A 15,877-nucleotide genomic window follows, 5' to 3' on the forward strand; every position below is an offset into this window, starting at 1 on the left:
AGCAGGTCAAGTAACATACCAAGGCAGACCTATAATAATTACATCCAACTTCTCAAAATAGACTCTGAAAGCTTGAAGGGCCTGGTCTATGTCTTACAGACTCTAAGAAATCACAGATACCAACCTAGACATGATACCCAGCAAAACTTTCAATCACCGTAGAAGGAGAAAATAAGACATTCCAAGACAAATACAAATTTAAAGAATGTCTATTCATAGATCCAGCCCTACAGAAAATACTTGAAGGAAAACTCAAACCAAGGAAGTTGACTACATTCAAGAAAACACAGAAAATAAATAATTCCACATCAGCAAAAACAAACAAGAGAAGCCCACACATATATACAAACACACACACACACACAAATATAAAAATAACCAGGAATTAACAATCATTGGTCATTAATATCGCTCAGCATCAATGATCTCAACTCCCCAATAAAAGACACAGATTGACCGAATGAATGCACAAATAGGATCCATCATTTTGCCACATACAAGAAACACCTCAGCAACAAAGATAGACATTATCTCAGAGGAAAGGACTGGAAAGAAGTTTTTCAAGCAAATGGACTGAAGAAGCAAGGTGGAGTAGCCATTCTAATATCTAATAAAATAAACTTTCTGCCAAAATTAACCAAAAGAGGTGGGAAAGGATACTTCATAGTCACTAAAGGAAAAATCCACCAAGGTGACATCTCAATTTTGAATGTATGTACAGCAAATAAATGCAAGGGCACCCATATTTGTAGAAGATACAGACATTACAAAAGGATGAACAGCATATTGAACCCCACACATAAATAGTGGGAGATTTCAACACCCCACACCCACCAATGGACAGATCATTGAGACAGAAATTAAACAGAAAAATTATGAAACTAAATAGATCATGAATCAAATGGACCTCACAGAAATCTACAAAACTTTTTACCAAAATATAAAAGAATATACCTTCTCAGCACCTCACAGAACTTTCTCTAAAATTGACCATATACAAACCTCAACAGAAAAAATTAATTTTAACTCCTTGTACCTTGTCAGACCATCATGGATTAGAGCTGCAGTTCAACAACAACAGAAACAACAGAAAGTCTAAAAAGTCAAGGGAACTAAACAACTCTCTAATCAATGATAACTGGGTCAGTGAAGATATAAAGAAAGAAATTATAGACTTTCTAGAATTCAATGAAAATGAAAGCACAATATACCCAAACTTATGGGATACTATGAAACTAGTGCTAAGGGGAAAATTCACAGTACTAAGTGCCCTCAAAAGAAATTACTCATACTAGCAATTTAATAATAAACCTGAAAGCTCTATAAAAAAAAAAAAAGCAAACATACCAAGAGGAGTGGATAACAGGAAATAATCAAAATCAGGGTTGAAATCAGTCAGTTAGAAACACAGAAAACAATACAAAGAATCAAGAAAACCAGGAGCTGATTCTCTAAGAAAATTAATAAGATAGACAAACCTCTAGCCAAACTAAATAAAAGCAGAGACACAGTATCCAAATTAACAAAATCAGAAGTGGAAATGGAGACAGAACAACAGACACTGAAGAAAGTCAAAGAATCATTAGGTCTTACTTCAAAATCCTGTACTCCACAGAATTAGAAAAATGTAAAGCCCAGGACCAGACAACTTTAGTGCGGAATTCTACCAAATGTTCAGAAAGGATCTAATACCAATACTTCTCAAACTATTCCACAACATAGAAACAGAGAGAACACTGCCATACTCATTCTATGAGGTCAGTCACCATGATATCTAAAGCACACAAAGACTCAACAAAGAAAGAGAATTTCAGACCAATTTTCCTTATGAACATTAATGCAAAAATTCGCAATAAAACACTTGCAAACTGAATCAAAGAACATATCAAAACATCATTCAACATAATCGAATAAGATTGATCCCAGGGTTGCAGGGTTCAGTGTATGATAATTCATCAAGACCTCACCATGTAAACAAACTGGAAAAAAAAAAAAAAAAAAACACATGGTCATCTCATTTTATGCTGAAAAAAAAAAAAAACATTGACAAAATCCAGTGTTCCTTCATGTTAAGTCTTGGAGACATCAGGGACACAAGGTGCATACCTAAACATAATAAAAGCAATATATAGCAAGCCAATAGAAAACATCAAATTAGATGGAGAGAAACTTAAAGCAATTCACTTAAAATCAGGGGTGAGACAAGGCTGCCCTCTCGATTCATATGTATTTAACATAGTACTTGAAGTATTAGTTAGAGCAATAAGGTAAGGAGATCAAGGGGATGCAAACTGGAGAGGAAGAAGTCAAAGTATGACTATTTAAAGATGATATGATAGTGTACATAAGTGGCCCTCAAAATTTTACCAGAAAACTCCTACAGCTGATAAACTTGCTCAGCAAAGTGGCTGGGTACAAAATCAACTAAAAACAATGGGTAGCTGTCAGGAGCCATCTAGGAAAGGCTAAGAAAGGCTAGCAATGGTTTCACTGTGGACTTTGATGAATGAGCCTTTGCATGCAAGGACGAAGGAATGACATTTTCGGGATTTGATTCCTGTTATTGATATGCTTTTCTGGTCAATATTAAATTAATATATAATCCCTAGGCATTATCCCAACCTATTGGGCAGATTTTCTGCAGATCAACAGTTGTACTATCTTGTAGTGATGCTATACAAAAAAAATAGATTATTTTTTAATTACTAATGATGATTCTATAAGAGTTTCTATAATTGTACAAGTTATTATGAAGCCCTTTATAATAGGCATATATATAATATAATGTATAATATATAATGTATAATGTATTATATATATATATTTATATATATATATATATATATATATATATACTATTAAATATGAAAACTGCAATTAGAACTCTGCCAGTCTTCATGTATCATGAGTTAAGATGCTTCTAAGATAAAAAGTATTTACAATTTAGAATACTTTACTTAAAGCTGTAAAACAATGAACCAAAGGTCATAAAAGGGAACAAATAAATTATTGTAGGTGCAAGGACAGAAGATAATGTCTGGATTTATGTATACAAAACTTCATTGTTAACTAAGACATGAGAATAATATTTAACTTTAAATGATTTTTGGAGCTAGTGACAGAAAACGAATACCTAGTTACATAGTTACTCTTAATAAAAACACCTGTAAACAACTTATTCAATTTATGATCTGATTTTAGTTTAAACCTGTGGTGAACTTTTGAAGTAGATACCATGTGATCATTCATTTTGAGAAAATATATAAAGAACTGAGAACCAGAAGAACAGCAGCAGATTAGAGTAATTTAGAAATTAAAAGAATAGAGAAATTAAGAGGGCTGTCAGTCAGAGCATATAGTCTGATAGGGTTTTCCCCCTTTTTATTTCATCTTAGAAATACATTAGAATCTTTATTTAAGTGTCTTTTTCTTCCTGTGGAGCAACTTTTCTCTATCTGACAAAGAGTTAAACAAACTCTCAGCCTTAGGGCCCAGCACAGGGGAGGACCTGTAGAGAAAAGAGCAAAAGACCACTTTATTTACCACCACCACCATCCCCCCCACTCCCACTACCACCGGTTAAGCTGCAGGTGTTAATATGCTCAGTTTCTAGCTTCAGAGTAACTTAGAAATTAAGACAGGTAAAGTAGCTTCTGGTGTCAATGTAACTTAGAGTAAAGACAGGTAAATAGTTATTATAGAAAGCAACCTTAATCTCCCATAAGACCAAGTCCTGCCCCATCAAAGACACTTTTTTATCCTTGGCTACCTTCAAGATAGAACCAGAGCGCTGGAGCTGGTCTCCACCAAGAGGACCTTCTTTATACAAATGATAAACAGGACGAGAAAGAAATTAGGGACACAAAATGTATACAATAGTAACAAGTTATACAAAATATCATGCTGGCTGTAACTCTGACTAAGCAAGTAAATCACCTGTATGTCAAGAATTTCAAGTCTCTAAGAAATAAGTTGAGGAAGAGATCAGAAAATAGAAAGTTCTCCCTTGTTCATGGATCAGTAAAATTAACACAGTAAAAACGGACATCTTACCAAAAGCAATCTATAGATTGAATGCAATTCCCATAAAAAAATTCCAACACAATTCTTTATAGACCTTCAAAGAGCAATTTGCAACTTTATATGTAAAGACAAAAACCAAGATACCTAAAATAATCCTGTGCACTAAAAGAACTTCTGGAGGTATTACTATTTCTGACTTAAAGATGTATTACAGAGAAATAGTGATAAAACTGCATGGTATTGGTATAGAAACAGTCAGATTGATCAATGGAAAAGATCAAAGACTCATAAATAAACCCACACATCTATAGACACTTGATATTTAACAAAGAAGCCAAAACCATAAAATAGAAAGGGGAGATCATCTTCAACAAATAAATGGTGCTGCTCTAACTGGATGTCTGCATGTAGAAGAATTTAAATAGACCTACATCTATTACTCTGCACAAAACCCAAGTCTAAGAAGATCAAAGATGTCAACTTAAAACTGGACAGACTAAATCTAACAGAAGAAAAAGTGAGGAGCTGCTCAGGCACTAAGATCAACAATTAATAAATGGGACCTCATGAAACGAAAAAGCTTCTGTAAGGCAAAGGACACAGTCAACAGGACAAAAACTGTAGCCTACAGAATGAGAAAATACTTCACCAAACTTACATCTGACAGATATGCAAAATATATTTAAAAACTCAAGGAATTAGACACAGACAATCTAGTTTAAAATGGGTACAGATCTAAAGAAAGATTTCTTGACAGAGGAGTCTCTAATGGCTGAGAAACATTTAAAGAAATGTTCAAGGTAAAGTCATCAGGGAAATGCAAACCAAAATGACTGTGAGATTCCATCTTATACCCATCAGAATGGCTAAGATCAAAAACTCAAGGAACAGCACATGCTGGTGAGGATGTGGAGCAAGGAGAATACTCCTCCATTGTTGGTGGGAGTACAAACTGGTACATCCCATTTGGAAATAAATTTGGCTGCTTCTCGGAAATTTGGAAATAATTCTATCCAAGACCAAACTATACCACTCTTGGGCATATACTCAAAAAATGCCCCATTATACCGTGAGGATATTTGCTTAATTATGTTTATAGCTGCTTGATTATAATAGTGAGAAACTAGAAACAACCTGGGTGTCACTCATCTGAAGAATGGATACAGAAAACGTGGTTCATTTATACAATTGAATACTATTCAGGTATTAAAAACAAAAACATGGAATTTTTAGGCAAATGGATGGAACTAGAAACTACCATCCAAAGTGAAATAACTCAAAATTAAAAAGATACGCATGGTTTGTACTCACACATATGTGGACATTAGCCATACAGTACAGGATAACCACAGTACAATTAACAGACCCCAAAACACTAAGTAATAAGAAAGGCCTATGAAAGGGTGTATGTGTGTGTGTGTGTGTGTGTGTGTGTGTGTGGTGCATCTCACTCAGAAGGGGAAACAAAATAGTTATGGAAAGTGGATGGATGGAGGGAACTGGGTAGGAGATGGGGTGAAGAGGGAAGTGGGTATGTTGATCAGATGCTGGGAAAGGGGATGTTGGAGAGGGTAAGGCAATCAATGGGGGACATCTCTGGGAGCAGCTGGAGACCTAGGATGGGGGAGGTTCCAGGGAGTCTATGAAAGATGATCCTAGCTGAGACTCCTATCAGTGGGGGATGTGGAGACTGAAGTGGTCACCTCCAGTAACCAGGGGTACATCAACCCATACAGATTCCTTCAACCCAAAATTTGTCCTGCCTAGAAGACATGCAGGGATAAAAGATGAAACAGAGATGAAGGGAATGGCCAACCAATGACTGGCCCAACTTGCAACCCATCCCGTGTTAGAAAGCTAGGTTATGACACTATTAAGCCTACACTGCTATGCTTTCAGAAAGTAGCCTAGCATAACTGTCTTCGGAGAGGTTTCATCCAGAAGCTGACAGAAACAGATGCAGAGACCCACAGCCAAACATCAGACAATGCTCTGGAACCTTGTGGAAGAGTGGGGAACCAAAGAGTTCCCCTTGGATGGTCCCATGGCTCCAGCTGCATATATAGCAGAGGATGGTTTTGTTGGGCATTGATGGGAGGAGAAGCCCTTGGTCCTGTCAAGGCTCAATGCCCCAATGTAGGATAATGTCAGAGCAGGAAGGTGCAGAGGTAGGGAGATGGGAGTGGGTGGGTGGATATATAATATAGTAAAAATGACTATCTTGCTAAAAGCAATCTACAGATTCAATGCAATCCCCATCAAAATTCAAACTCCATTCTTCATAGAGTTAGAAAGAGAAATTTAAAAACTCATTTGGAATAACAAAAAACCCAGGACAGCAAAAACTGCCCCTGACCTCAAGCTGTATTACAGAGGGACAGTGATAAAAACTGTATGGTACTGGTTCAGAGACCAGCAGCTAGATCAATGGAATAAAATTGAAGACCCAGAAATGAACCCACACACCTTTGGTCACTTGATCTTTAACAAAGGAGCTAAAAACATTCAAAGGGAAAAGGACAGCCTTTTTAGCAAATGATGCTGGCTCAACTGGTGGTAGGCATGGAGAAGAATGGAATTCAATCCATTCTTATCTCCTTGAACAAAGCTCAAGTCCAAGTGGACCAAGGACATCACATAAAATCAGATACATGCAAACTGGTAGAAAAGAAAGTGGGAAAGAACCTTGTGCACATGGGCACTGGGGAATGTTTCCTGAACAGAACACCAATGGCTTATGCTCCAAGATCAGTAATTGACAAATGGGACCTTATGCAATTGCAAAGCTTCTGTAAGACAAAGAACACTGTCAAAAGGACAAAATGTCAGCCAACCGATTGGGAAAAGATTTTTGCCAGTCCTACATCCAAGAGAAGGCAAACATCCAATATATATAAAGAACTCAATAAGTTAGACTCCAGAGAATCAAATAACCATATTAAAAATGGGGGGGGGGGTACGGCTAAACAAAGAATTCTCAACTGAGGAATATTAAATGGCCGAGAAGCACCTAAAGAAAGGCTCAATATCCCTAGTCATCAGGAAAATGCAAAGCAAAACAACCTTGAGATTGTATATCATACCAATCAGAATGGTTAAGATAAAAACCTCAGGTGACAGCAGATACTGGAGAGGATGTGGAGAAAAAGGAACACTCTTCAATTGTTGGTGGGATTGCAAGTTGATACAACCACTCTGAAAATCAGGTTGGACGTTTCTTAGAAAATTGAACATGGTACTACTTAAAGACCCAGCTATACCTCTCCTTGGCATATACCCAAAAGATGCTCTAACATGTAACAAAGACACATGTTCCACTATGCTCATAGCAGCCTTATTTATAATAGCCAGAAGCTGGAAAGAACCCAGATGTCCTTCAACCTAGGAATGAATACAGAAATGTGGTACATTTACACAATGGATATTCAGCTATTCAAAACAACGACTTCCTGAACTTCTTAAGCAAATGGATGGAACTAGAAAATATCATCCTGAGTGAGGTAACCCAGTCACAAAAAAACACACATGGTATGCACTCACTGATGCCTGTATATTAGCTCCAAAGCTTGGGTTAATCAAGATACAATTCACAGACTATATGAAGCTAAAGAAGAGGGAAGACCCAAGTGAGGATGCTTCAGTCCTTAGAAGAGAGAACAAAAATATTCACAGGAGGAAATGTGGAGCAGAAACTGAAGCAAAGGCCATCCAGAGACTGCCCCACCTGGAGATCCAGCCCATATACAGCCACCAAACCCAGACGATATTGCTGATGCCAAGAAGTGCATGCTGACAGGAGCCTGATATAGCTGTCCCCTGAGAGGCTCTGCAGAGCATGACAAACACAGAGGCGGATGCTCACAGCCAAACATTGACCTGAGAATGGGGTTCCCAAAGGAAGAGTCAGAGAAAGGATTGAAGGAGCTGAAGGGGTTTGCAACCCCATAAGAACAACAATACCAACCAACCAGAGCTTCCAAGAACTAAACCACTTTCCAGAGTACATATGACTCCAGCTGCATAAGTAGCAGAGGATGGCCTTCTTGGGCATCAATGGGAGGAGAAGCCCTTGGTACTGTCAAGGACTGTTAAGAGGCAGTGTAGGGGAATGTCAGGGTGGAGAGGTGGAAAAGGGTGGGTGGGTGGGGAGCACCCTCTTAGAAGCAGGGGGAAGGGGGGAGAGATAGGGGTTTTCTGGACGGGAAACCAGGAGAGGGGATAACATTTGAAATGTAAATAAAATATATCAACTAAAACCCTCTAAAGACTAACCTAGACATAACCTTTTAAAAAATGTTTTAACCATACTGAGTATTTTTAAGGGAATTATCAAGAACACTAAAGAAATGTAATTATCTACCAAAAATTAAGTGTGATTTAAGTAGGCCAATAGTAAATTAAGTGACATTATAAACCTGAAACATTTTTATGCCAAAGTTTACACTTAAAAATAGATTCACAGGGCTGTAGAGATGGCTCAGTGGTTAAGAGCAGTCGCTTCTTTCCTACAGGGTCCAAGTTGGCTTCCTAACACCCACACTGAGTGACTCACAGCTACTGATAATACCAGGTGCAAGAAATCTGAAATCACCTTGTTTTCTTTGGGCACCTGTACATATATGTGCATACGTTCATGTACATGCACATAAATAAAAAATGAATCTTTAAAAACATATCCACAATTTCATAATCCCACAAATTATGGCTTATATGCTTTTGGTTTCATCAAGCTCCAAAGGAATTCTTTTCTTTGTCCAGTTTAAAAAAAAAAAAGAAGCATTTCTAAGCTGACAAACCAAAAGCTTTAAAAGAAATTTTATAAATACAGTCAATAGATGCTCTCGGTGCACCATCCACCTTAAGGGATCATCCACCTTAAGGGATCATCCACCTTAAGGGAATGTATTGGTGACGTAAGGCCAAGGCTCACAATAGCCTGTACTGTTTACTGTGATTGCCACAGTTGTGGGACCTTCCTAACAGCGAATTGTTGCTGCCAGAGCTGGAACCCATGTGTTTTAAAACCACTTTGTTACATACTCATGGAATCTGAAGTTAGCTTAAAGTCTAGATACAAAATTTATCATTAGATGCCCATTGGCTACCGGCTATTGGCAATGGCTGTTAGGAGGCAATGTTCTGTTTACCTCAGGGTCTACAGCCCTGGGGTCAGAGATGTGACAGCAGGGACCACCTATCATCCTGGACTCAGCACACCTGAAGCCCCGTTTGATTGCATGAGCACGTGTATCCTTAAGTCCTAATCTAATAGCCAATCACAGTCCCAACATGAATGAGCACTGAAAGCAGGGATTATTTCTAGCTACGACCAGACCTTTCTTTACTATTTCTCTCATTCACACTAATAGAACAGAAAGAAAGGGAAACCAAAAGAGCAGGAATACTTTCCTCTTTAACATATAGAGAATTGGACCCCATAGAACAGTTTCCAGACTCTCTCTCTCCTTCCCCCCCTCTATCTCTCCGTACCCCCCCCCCTCTTTTGTCCCCACACTGCAGAACCAAGTGATTCTGATCTGACCTGACTCCAGCACTAAAGCCTAAAAGGCAGAGCAAGGCAGGAGGAAAACACTCCAAACAGCTGAGAAACATTTGCACTAAAATGCACCCAGGTGGTTACAAACTTATTTCCTAGGGTAGCTCACCTACCACTCCACCCCATCCCCCAAAGTTCATTTAAACAAGACAGCGCTGGAAATACTCCGTGACTTCCTAATGGGCTGGCGCTATTTCGAAATGATTATAACATAAATAGAAGCAGGGTCGTTGACTTCACTAAACTTCCTTTTAAGGACAGCCATGGTTTTGAGCGTTATAAAGCAGCAAATATTGGGAGCATTGTCAAGGCACCCAAGAGGAATCAAAGAAGGAAGAGATTGTTAAACTTCAGCCCGTCCTCCCTTTTCTGCTTCCTTTTTACAGATTCTAAGAGCGGGTGTAATAGTTTTATTTTTTTTTTCTAAGCCCTAGAATAGCAAATGTTAATGTGTGTTAACAAGCTAATTCAAGTTCAGCTGTCCAAACCACAAAGAGGATAAACAGACACTCTGAAAATTATCAACCGTGCCCCAGTGAGCTATCAAATGTGCCTTTCAATGCTATAAACTCAATCACTTAATTGTTTGAAAGAGTTAACTGGCAAAGAAGCAGCTATGACTCGCTGTCTATTTATGCCTCTGCCCACAGGCCATTTTCCAGGCTGAAAGGCTGAATACAGTATTGCAAATTCTTACACCATCCGAAAGAGCGTAAAATATCGCCACCAGAGAAAGACTGTTTCCTACGGGACATACTAGCATCCCCCCCCCTACCTCCTACATATGCCAACTTTTACCAAAGTTTGATTTATAGGAGAAAAGGATAAAGGACGCTTCGCAAACTCATTGAATACTTTTTTTCTGCCTCCGAGGGCTGCCCTTAGCTAACACAGTTCAGTTTTAGCAACCACAAGAGCCGAAGAAAGATCGCTTACTCGCCCCACCGTTAAACAGGAAGGTGGCTACTTACTTGTTCTTTGAGCCAGCATTCCACTAGCTCCTCATCTGTGTTCTTGCCTTCCAGGAGGGTGAGCTGCTGGACCCAGGTTTTCAGAAGGGTGCTGAACTGCTCCAGGGCCTGCTCAAGTTGGGCCACCTGGCCGGAGAACTCCTGCTCCGAGAGGGCCATTTCGCTGACCCGGTTCTCCAGGCTGCTCTGAGCTTGGAAGAGGCAATCTTCCCAGTGCCTCCAGTCGGCGCGCAGGGCCTGCATCTCCGAGTTCAGAAGCTCACACCCACTGGCAGCTGTGTTCTGTTTCACGGCCGGGGCCAGCGATTCCACTCTGCTTAGGCGGCCTGCACCGATCTCTCTGGAATCTATCAGCTCCTGTAATGGAATATTGCCATGGAAACCAAGGCGGCCCTTAGTGGCTTGGGCTACCAGATTTCAGTATGTGTGCAGAGAACGGGACTCTGTCCTGCTGTGAAGTTTAAGGAAATGTACACGGGGAACGGGAGTCGTTGAGTCTACAATCTCCTGAGTTATATTAGCAGGCGTCAGTCTCAGGAGTGTCTGGGCTTATTGCAAAACCATGCAGGGTGTCTCGAGGTCCTCGCTAGCTGGGCAGGCACTATTCAGATATGTGGAAGTGTGGTGTTCAGCTCCTATAGGCTAAAAAGAATCCTAGGAAGCCTTACTCCCCTTATGTGAATGGACAAACGAACCGTGTCCTCTCTGTGGTCTCTGTTTCCCATCATCTTCCGCAGAAGGGTGGCTTAAACCATTTCTCCCCTGCCGGGAGTCGGGCTGACCTACAGCAAGAAGAGAACTAGCCCTCCTCAATCGCAGACATTTCTGTACCTAAGGAGACATTTTTATGGCCACTGAAATTAATAATTCACAGGCGAACTTAATTAAAAGTTTAAAGCAAGCGCTAGCCTGGGTTTGTTTATTGCTGGCATTTCTCCCTGGGGGCAGGGGAACCCTTCACTAGAAATGTGGCAGTTTAGATACCATGTTTAGTGCTGAGGCTCACATAGAGAAAGGATGTTATGATGTAATTGGAATATTCATGGTGAAATAGGTAAGTCAGGGTGAGTCCTGGAAAAATAAGTGCTTCTAATGACGTTCTTGGTAAAATGGTCGTCTGGTGCATGCGTATTTGTAACATGTATTGCTAAGGCTGGATTTTTGTCAATGTTGATGCACACTTAGGTCTTCAGTCCTGGTTAGGTAGAAAGGAAGGAGATCATTAGGGACAGAAAGAAGGAGTAACAAGCAAGACCAATTACAAGCTAACCGCAGAAAAGCAGGGCATTGAGTTCACAGGCGTATCATGGATGTGTTAGACAAAATGGCTATTCTGACTAGTAATTAACTTAAGGCTAGTCTGTCTTCTCATGTGTACAAACAATAGAGGCACACTTCGGTGCATGTCACTTACAGTGCAGAATGATATGGGAGTCAAAGGCACAATAACATGAGACTGAACTTTACACATGTTAAGTGTTCTTACATACAGTAGTTTATGTGTACGTAGTGGGCCTTTCTTGGTATCGGGATTCTGAGAGTCATCTTTGTTTATCAGTACGTAGAGTGGTTAGTGGTTTGGAAGGGAAAAATTGCTCCAGAGCCTAAACTTGAAACAACTTTTAAGCTCTGGCTACAGGGGTTTTGTCAGCCCAGTAGGGTACTGTTTTCTTAGTCTCTCCTACTACAGCAATATGTACGCCTGCATATCGAAATACATACAGGCAAAAGCACAATGTGTTCATATGTGGAACCAAACTCCTTGCAACTATTTTCTTAAACTTTGTGTTTAGAATTACTGATGCCCTTATAATAAGGCACCAACTAAAACCAGGAAGAAAACATTAAAAACAAACAAACAGACCAAACAAAAAAACCCCAGATTATCTGCCCAGTCCTTATCACAAATCTGCCGCCACACTGAAGGACCTGTGACTCAATGAAGGAAAATATCGGCCCCGATGTTCACCTTGATTTTCAGCAGCTTTTTCTGGGTGGCTGATGAATCCCCGGATGTGTCCGACCACCGGTGAAGCTCCTCCTTTGCTGAGTGGAGCCAATCTGTGAATTCCTGGACAGCATCTAAGTACATGAGGTGGTCTTTCACAAGGTCCTCTACTGTTCTCATTTTCTCCTAGTTAACAAAGAGAAAGCACATGAGCAGTCCTGGTCACTGCGACCGTGAGACTGTGAAAAGACACTCGGGAGAAGTTTTCAGGTAGCTCAGAAGACTTCAGTTTTACTCTTGGATTCCCCCTGCATTTAATATTTTAAGAAGAAACCATTACTTAAGAAGCTGAGGTAGGCGGATCTCTTTGTGTATGAGGCCACCCTGGTCTACATGTGGAGCTCCCGGGGCAGCCACGAATATGCAGTGAAATTTCCTCTCAAAATAAAAAGAAAGAAAGAAACTATAAATCTAACACTGCAAAACTTTGAGAAAACCTATTTTCTTCAAGTTGAGTAAGTTGTAGTTCGTAGCATTGCATAAAGAGCCATGCTTAATAGATGTTGACTATTAGCTCTTGCAAGTTAATTCATCAAAACCGTTATAATTAGCACTCTTCTCTTTATCATTACTTATAGCAACATTTTTCAATGCACCTTTTGCCACCGGTGGGGGATGCATAAGCTAAGAGACAGGCTAGTAGCATGTCCAGAGCACACATTTAAAAAGAGTTAGGGTTCAGAGTTCAAAATTGCATCCTTCTGACTCAAAGAGAAAAGTAAGGGTAAACAAAAACATTTATGTTGATAATGACAGCATTGACAAATCACACTTCTCAAAAGGCAAACTAAAGTGAAAACAAACACAAATCCCCACTATTGGGCTTCTATAGCCTTCACCAGTATGTAAAAGCAAATTTTATATATATATATATATATATATATATATATATATATATATACACATATATACATATACACACATGTATATGTATATATATATACACACACATGTATATGTATATATATATACACACACACATATGTATAATGTTTTTCAATTTTTCAAAATTTAAACATATATACATTTACATACACACACATGCCTAGAGAATAAGAAAATACAGGTTTTTGTTACTGGATCAATAAATTTGTTTACACAGGTTGGAATCTGCGACATAAGAAAAATCACATTTAAAATAACAAAGGGCAACACAGGGGAAACACAGACTAACAGTTGATGCTCAGTCTTGAAAGGAAAATGGGTGAGTCTAATGATGTAGATAATAAGGACAAGAATAAAAAGTGGACCACATTCCCAGAACTGCAGAGAGAGCAGGGCGTGGGAGTCCTTGTGTTTCTCTTAGTCTTTAGGTTAGCATACACAGTAACAGGCTTTGTCATGTCACCTTCAGACACAGGCATCATCACATGGTTCTTTCATTCCCCTCCTCCATAGACCTCCCAATGTCCTCTCCGCAGTTTACCTGGCTCCCTTTCCTCCTCAGGCAGCCGCCCCTTCAGTATTTCTGTGTGCCTCCTCTATTCCCCGCCATTCTGGAAAATGATCTTTATAGGATCCCTTCCTACCTAACTTACCCATAGATTGAGACTAGCCCGATTCAGTAATCCAATCCACAAGAGGTTCCTTACCTGTACCGTGAGCTTTTGAGTTGGTCTAAAGTATCTCACCTTAGCCACGGTCATTGTGTCCTGAAACTGTGTTCTCAGTTCCTCCTGGCCGGCTTCTCTGAAGCACTCGTCCTGGGTCTTCTTGTACAGCTCCCTGGACCTTGCTGCTAGTTGCTGCAGAGCTCCTGTGTGGTCCTCTGCCTCTGAGACGATGGACTGAAAGTGGTCCAGCAAGGAAAATTTCTCCTTGAGTCCGGGCTGCAGCTGTAAAGGATGCTCTACTTTCTGGTCCACCGATTCCATCCACTGCTCCAGCTGGCTTTTCTTCTCTAGATAGTCATTCCACTGGTCAATCACAGACTCCAAGGTGCTGAAATGAGTGTCACACACTGTGAAACTGAGTTTCAATTTTGGTGTCTCTACCAAAAACACAATGACAGGGTCGACAGGTCTGTTTAAAGTGCTTTGCTGAGTGTCCTCATAATGAAATGTCTCTTTTGAGGACAGGGAGAAACTTTTTTATTGGCCACAGTTAGGGTATGGTGATTTCAAAGTTAATATATGCTAGAATTTTAAGCAAGCTGCTATGTGCACACACACAAAAACACACATATACATCTAGACATGTATCTTCCAAATGCTAATTGTCTCAACTGAACAGATAATTCATATATTACATTGTGGTTACAAAACTCAGTACTACACTGGCAATTGAGTTCTGCTTAGTGCACACCAACTCAAATTTTCTCGTACAAAGTCTATATTACTAATATCAGATGAAATTACTTGTTCACTCACAACTAAGTTTGAGGTATTTTGCCTGGGTAAATACTATGGTTTAAGACAATGACCCCATAAAGACCAATTCTTTTGTGTTAACCACATAACTGTGTGAAGACTCATGGGAAACATAGTGACAAATTTAACAGTTGGGTCACCATATTTCCTAATAGAAAAAAATAAATGATTTCCGGAATGACTTAAGGAAAGGCTCCTATTATTGTACTTTATAATAATCTCCCCTCTTCCCTCCCCTCCCCCCTCCCTTTTTTTCCTCTATCCTTCCCTGCTTCCTTGTCTCCCCCACCCCTTACTTTAATCTTCTCTCTGAGTCATCTCCCGACACCACCACCACACAAACTCAAGACCTGTAGCTTGCTAGGAAGTAATTAATAGACCAGAACACAGACTATACTATGTTCATGCTGAGTGAATGCCTCTAGCATCTCTTGCCTAGAAACCCGCTATTCTGCAATCAGGATAACATAGTCAACAGCCTTCCATCACTTGCTCAAATTGTTCCTTCTGTATTAGTATGTTTCATGTCAGACTCGTAGGTTCAAAGAGTCCTATCCTTCCTGAGAGTTTCTGAAAAGTCCAAATCAATGTCATACTCCTGAAGCCACCAGAATCACCTTCTTCTGCCACAGGTCAGGGTCTTTTGAAAACGCTTGGTAATTGCAGTCTGAGTCAGAGCCTCTGGAATGTATACTTCTCCGAAGCTCTGATCTCCTAGCAGGCAAAAAAGATTTTGCTTTGCCTCATCGTTTGCCATAATCACTGCATCAAGGAAACCACCCAGCATGTGGCTGTCAGATTTAATTTCTTGCCAAAAATAAGAGTCAGAGCTCTGAATATGTTTCTTGGATATAACATTTGACTGTAACATCTGAAAAAAAATGCCCTGCATCCCTATTCTGTTCTACAAAGCTGAAAGCTGGCCCAGTGCCAACCACAGGGAAGTTAT

At 39.8% G+C, this 15,877-nt stretch overlaps 1 protein-coding gene across 9 annotated transcripts in view; it reads right to left on the minus strand.

Moving 5' to 3' along the window:
* Positions 1–15,877, minus strand: part of SYNE1 (spectrin repeat containing nuclear envelope protein 1) — a gene marked incomplete at its 5' end in the record, with an annotated part of 433,140 nt that overhangs the window by 226,281 nt on the left and 190,982 nt on the right. For 7 of the 9 annotated variants that reach the window (XM_080941779.1, XM_080941780.1, XM_080941776.1 and 4 more), the window contains 3 exons: positions 10,552–10,908; positions 12,521–12,685; positions 14,191–14,500. In XM_080941779.1, coding sequence (XP_080797905.1) covers positions 10,552–10,908; positions 12,521–12,685; positions 14,191–14,500 — 832 coding nt within the window. Of the gene's footprint in view, positions 1–10,551; positions 10,909–12,520; positions 12,686–14,190; positions 14,501–15,877 lie in introns of those variants that run through there. The other 2 variants (XM_080941784.1, XM_080941783.1) reach the window with 1 other exon arrangement.

Source organism: Micromys minutus (assembly GCF_963924665.1).
Source record: "Micromys minutus genome assembly, chromosome: 30".
Lineage (NCBI taxonomy): Eukaryota > Metazoa > Chordata > Mammalia > Rodentia > Muridae > Micromys > Micromys minutus.